This window comes from Ixodes scapularis, unplaced genomic scaffold (genome assembly GCF_016920785.2).
Source record: "Ixodes scapularis isolate PalLabHiFi unplaced genomic scaffold, ASM1692078v2 PGA_scaffold12__126_contigs__length_90152505, whole genome shotgun sequence".
Lineage (NCBI taxonomy): Eukaryota > Metazoa > Arthropoda > Arachnida > Ixodida > Ixodidae > Ixodes > Ixodes scapularis.
In genome coordinates this window covers 36413993-36419992 of record NW_024609838.1, presented here as the reverse complement: position 1 = coordinate 36419992, position 6000 = coordinate 36413993, and the positions used below count along the sequence as shown (strand labels likewise).

Below are 6000 nucleotides of genomic sequence, written 5' to 3'. Positions count from 1 at the left end.
GGGTTCGGTGGCTGAGTCGGCCAGCGCACAACAGCTCGGAGCACGTGGGGCCAAAGCTCGTGCGACAGAACCCGGTAATCCTGGGTTCATCCCCCACCCTTGCCCGTTTCGATCTGGATGAGCATTGTACCGGCGTGCGGTCGTGTTTCACTACTGCGTGGTGCACGTTAAAGACCCTCGGGTAGCGGTAATACTGCACTAGCTACATTTCTCGTCTAAAGCTGAGACAAGTCGCCCATTAGTGCTAACTAACTTCCATATGTATAAAAAAACACAACGCAATTGCTGAAATCATTTGGGAATATGTTACACTGGGAAAAACCACACTGCGCATCACTGCACAAGGTAGGCAAGATGCAGGATTTTATTCAACAAACACCAGCAGAACATCGTTTGTTCAAACCGTCCAAAAATAGAGCCCGAGACAAATGCGTGACGGAACGAGGGGTCGTCCGGGGCTTCGGAAAGATGGCCTAATCCGAACAGGCGACGGCCAATTACTGCGTCACGCGAATAGACGGGACGCAGGGATTGGCCCACTGCTGGTCGGATTCCACCATCTTCTCAAAGTTTCCCACGACCTGTCGGAAGTTTTGTCGTGCATGTGTAGTGAACACGCCGTTAAAAACGCCGTACACAACGTCCAAGAATGTATGCGAAATCATGCAAATAAAAAGAAAGATTATAGAGATGGATCCGATAATAAATACAAAAGGCTAGATCCGAAGTCCGCATATTATTTTTTAGAACGCATTCATTCTCCAACTCTGCGCTGTACAGTAAGAGCGAACTCAATAATTATGTTCTCGCGCCTTTTGTTGCTTCGATGACAACACTTAAAGAAAAAAGAGTTAAACAAAAAGAGGCGATCGCCTTGATTGTGCTCCCTTTGTCGCACTCTACACGTTCCTCCACTAATTCTTAAATTGAGTATCGAAACAGAGTACGAGCTATGTCCAAATACTGCGTGTTTTACTTTTGTATAAAGAAATCGAAATTATTATAATAACGGATACGAGTAAAAACACAGAACAACTTCGGCCTAATGACCGGAACAAACTTTTGGCTTCACGTCCCCGAGCTTCTTGCAAACGACGCCGAGAAGGTTACCTCGAGCTTCGTCCTCAGCCTTTTGGTCGTGGACGCCATCAAAGTCAATGTACGGAACGTAGTTGATCGGAGGGCGGTGATCCTCGGTCAGTCTGCCCATCTGGTACAAGAGATCCTGTCCTTCCTTGCCATCAGCACACTGGCCCACAGCGGACCACTCCAAATGGAACGAGTCCGCACACATCTTGCCTTGTTTGTGCGGATCCGGGAACCTGGATATGCAGGCCACGAAAGGCAACCACAGACTAGTCATCTTGTACTTCTTTATGGCGCAGGCCTCGATCTTGTTGCCCTTGCACTCGTTGACGCCATGCTGACAGGTAATGGAGACGTACGTCTTGCCGTTTCTTAACGTCTTGTTGTCGATGTGACCGTTACCGAAAGGAACGAGCACCACAACCATGTAGCCTCGTAGTAGCTCGTACGTAGGATACAGCTGGTCCGTGATGAACTCCCTGCTGTACGGACACATGGACTCGTAGAAAAGGGTGACATTCACCTTGCGTCCGGCGTCGAGATGGTTGTCGCCAATCTCGTTAGTCCATTGCAGGTCCTCTGGGAAAAGTCGTCCGGCCTCCTGGGACTTCGCAAAGCAGATGAGCACTGCAAGGCAGAGTGCGGCTAAGCCGTCCAGTATTGTCATGGCTCTCTTCAAATGTCCGAACCTGATCCGTCAACAAGTATCTGAAGCAGTTTGGAGAATGGCTGTCGATTGCGGCGGAAAGCCGTTGTCTCGTGGTCTTGTTATCCGTGCATGTGTTCGGGAATTATAGTAGATACTTTTTCTTTCTCCGGAAAGATAAAGAGCAGCCTGCGTTTCGCATCATTGCAGGATCGAAGCAGCACTCGCGGAGGTCAAAGTCGACCCCGCGCACTCGTCGTCTCACATCTGCATACTGCTGAAATCTTCCTGACACCTGCGCAAAGTTCCACGGGTGGAAACGTGGCGTTTCTCTGACGAAGTGACACTTGTGTCGTCGTCTTTCATCGCCAACAAGGGCATTGTTGAAAGTGGGGTTGGCGTGCATACGTTGTTAGTACTGTAAAGCAAAAAACAAAAGGGAAAATTCGACGTTCCTTGTTTAAAGATAGCGGAACGACACAGTGTTGTTCAGACCGGCGTTCCACAGAACGACGTTCGTGGAACACGTTCTTTTTGGGGGGAACAAACGAGTGCCGCCGTTCCGTCTTGCGTCGGTGGAACTGGAACGTAAAAATACGTTTTCCTAAAAATGGCGTTTTTTTTTTTTTTTGCACAGGTGTTTGAAATCTTAGCCGAATTTAATACGCATTTAGTCAATTTAACATTGACTATTTCTACGTCCGACTTTAAGGGATGGGGAAGTGTACGAGAGGTAATAGAAAACAAATAACTAGTACAAATGTTATCGTGGTGACACGACACGTAGTTCAATGTAAAAATTTTCACTCGTTCGCTTTTTTTTTTTATCGACGGATTATCCGGCATAATATATCAATAAAATACGCAAAAAGTAGCGTTAATGTAACGACACGTTCCAATCTTATAATTGTAACGTGAATGTGTTCCTTTCAACATACCGGAACTCGTAACAGAAAATCGTTGCAAGATTGGGAAGGAACGAGGAACGAGTTTTCGTTCCTGTTTTAGAAAAACAACAATGCAGCGAGCAGACAACAGAGTGCGTCTTCCGCTCGCTGCGCCTATAGGCGCAGCGAGCAGACGACGCACTCTGTTGGGAGAGGGCGCCATATCTCCGAATGTATTGGGAGATATGGCGCCACAAGTAAATAGAGCCGCTAGCTCGGTCGTCTGCGAGCGTTCCCATCCTTCACTTCGACACTTTTTTTCGCCGTATTAACGCGACAGCGTCTAGGAGCTCGATCGTGTCACAAAAAATCCAGCGTCCGCGTCGGCGTCGGCGGGACTAAAAAGTCCAATAATGCAACCCACGCAGCTGCGTGTGTCACACGAGAAATCACACGTGGCTGCGCGCGTTGCAGTATGGAATGTACCCGCTAAACTTTGGCGGGAAAAAATTGCGTTGCTTGTATGTTTAGACAGCCTTAATGCAAGTGCGCCCCAACGGTTCATTTGTCTCGTAGCTGAAGATAGAAATTTAGCCAGCGCAGTACAACCGCTCGGCTGAGGTCTTTAACGTTCATCACGCAGTAGCGATTACACGAACGCGTGCCGGTACGAAACTCATCCAGATCATTTTTGTACCGGCAAGTGTTCGTGTAATCACGACTGCGTGGTACATGGTTAAAGACCCCAGGTTAGCGGTTGCACTGCACTCATCTCATCTCATCAACTGTGACATTAAGCAATGTAAAATGTCACTGCGTATTTTGGTCTATAGATATGTTTCGGCATCGTCATTCGCTGAGCTGCCTCCGTAAGTTGCGGTAATTGGCTCTCCGAGTGTTGTGCGACAATGTAGACGCACGAACTTTTTTTTCTTTTTCTGAGTGCAAGATTAAAATTGTTTTGTTAAAACGCTGTGTTTGAATGGAGGTAAGAGCAAACAAAACGTGCTGTGATAGTCGTAAAAGGCGCGTTCCATCTCTGCTTCTTCCCTGGTAACTGCCTCACCATATTTTATTTCTGCTATCTCAATGCGGTGCGCGTTCCTTTTTTCAAGGTAGGGGTACCCTTAGTGGGCGTCCCCCCAGCTATCAGCCTGCCAGCCCCGCTCTCCCCAACGCTCCGCGATGACGTTCTCTTTCGATAAGTTCAAGTTCTGCCTTCAAAGCACAGATGTCATCTCTCAATGCACCCGGTGTTTGTCCTTTGTCCCTCTTGTTCCCCTTCTCCAGGGATTATTTTCGTCATTCTGCACTCTTCTTTTATCATCGTTTGCAAGTTGTAACGCAATAACGTTTCATTTCTTTTTACAGAGAGGCTGTTTGCGGCTAGGGTTTCGTGGATTTTTCGTGTGCGTGTCCAAAAACTCTACGCTCGCGCCGCCCCACGCGCCGCACGCGCACACTTTCGCTGTATAAGACATTCGAAGTAAGTAACCAAAATAAAGGGTTGACGAACGCTCGTGCAAGATGCCGTTTGTTTTAGGCTTTTGCTTTAGAACAGTTACTGCAGAAGGCGCTGGCACGTTCGGTGCGTGGAACACTATTCCCTGCATTCTCCTTGATGCTTGGGTAATATTATCATTATTTGCTGGCGCCACCATTACACTTCGGGCACCTTTATTATACACACATGTGCATACATCACGCATTTCCCTAGTCTCAGCTGAACATATACATTGAGTGCATACACATACACGACCAACCAACGTCAATACCACAGCACACTAACCCGATAACTACTTCTGAGCTCGGCGTTTCCGCCTTTTATACTGGCCGTTTTAGAAGTACGAATTTTATATTTGATCACCCAAGCAATAAATAATATTCCCAGCATGTAGATATTTTTTTTTTTCAGTAGTGTAATGGCTCTGAGAGTATTTCGAACGGCTCAGGGGTTTAGTCTCTTAGTAAAAAGTAAACGCTTACCGTAATTATTTGAAAGCCAATAAATCAAGCCGCTCCACTGCGCTTCCAAGCCACGTGTTTGCTTTCCCGCACGGCACGTCGTAGCCAGCATTTCTGTTGTAGCATTTGTTCAAATTTGTGCTGTTCCCGTGTGGCTGCAATTGTCGTCTTGAATTAATCGCTGTAGAGGGAGTCTTCACTCACGTGGAAGCGAAGCTTCACGGGCAGAAAAATCTCTTTTCGATCAACTTGAATTCAGTCAAAGCCGCGACTTGCGACAGGTGTTAAGTGTACGGATCCAGCTACGCCGTGGCGAGCTTGAAAACGTCCAGAGCTCATTCCAGAGCGCCTCTTGAAGCGCAATTTCTAAAAAAAAATAGCTTTTTTTTTAAAGATTTTATTTACTATGTTTTCTTAATGCTAAAATTCCACTCTGTAAATACGTACTTTCCGTCCTATTTCCATACTGTTCTGTCCTTTCCCCAGAGCGCAATCGCTCTCGGGGAGGAGACAACAGGACATCGCAGAAAGACAGTCATGTATAGGCCACTGTCCGATAGGAGCTACGGTTCAGACCAGAATTCCAGCATGACTATCCATCCGCAAGTCGATAGATGGCACCTAATCCCTCAAGTGGTCTCAAACTCTTTAATGTAAAGCGGCATGTCACCCTGCAACTCCCCACTCCTTCCGATCACGGCACGACCAGCAGCATCAGTGCCCAACATTTTACCTCTCCGTGATACACCCCTGACACGCGAATTCACGGTCACATCGGCGATAATTCCAGTCTTCTGTTCACAACGCACAACACTGCCATCACGATGATGCTGCTATGTGGGTGACACGCAGAAATGCGGAACGACGTCGATTACCGGTTGGTATTCGGCTCGGCATCAACTCAACAACAAAATGCTGACTGAGCTGAAGCTCAGTCAACTCAACAACATTTATTAAACAATGCGCGCGACCTGCTCGAAAAGCGAAACCGAAAGACGAGGTGGGAGGGCGGAAACTTCCACCCGTCTGCCTGGAGAAGGAACAAAATGTCTCTTTCCTCCCTTCTTCTTGTGTCCGCTTGGGGGCACGTCAGTAGACGGGAGGAAGAGGCGCCTTTGCTACCTCATTCTTCCTTTTTTGATTAGAGTGTATGCTATCCGGGTTTATTACAATAATCAGGACATCGTTTTTGTTACAGCTGTATATTTTAGTGCTTTTTTCGGGCAAAATTTGCTCATGTACGAACGCAAAACCCCACTCTGCAGCAGAGGCACCGCTCTCACCTTTCCCAGTCATTCCCCACACACTTCAAGGCTCTTTCTCGCTCTCCTCTTCCCTTTCCCTCTGCATGCCGCCGCTGTTCTTGCTCCAGCGACGCTCTCCCTTCCTCTCCCCCACCAACCCCTCAGGCAGCCG

General features: G+C 47.6%; 1 protein-coding gene across 1 annotated transcript; it reads right to left on the bottom strand.

The window, feature by feature from the left end:
• Positions 1-315: 315 nt before the first annotated feature.
• LOC8037311 (GILT-like protein 1) lies at positions 316-2080 on the bottom strand. The gene has a single exon (XM_002412238.5). The coding sequence runs from the start codon at positions 1751-1753 to the stop codon at positions 1043-1045; it is 711 nt and encodes a 236-aa protein (XP_002412283.3). The 5' UTR covers positions 1754-2080; the 3' UTR covers positions 316-1042.
• Between the last annotated feature and the right edge of the window lie 3920 nt (positions 2081-6000).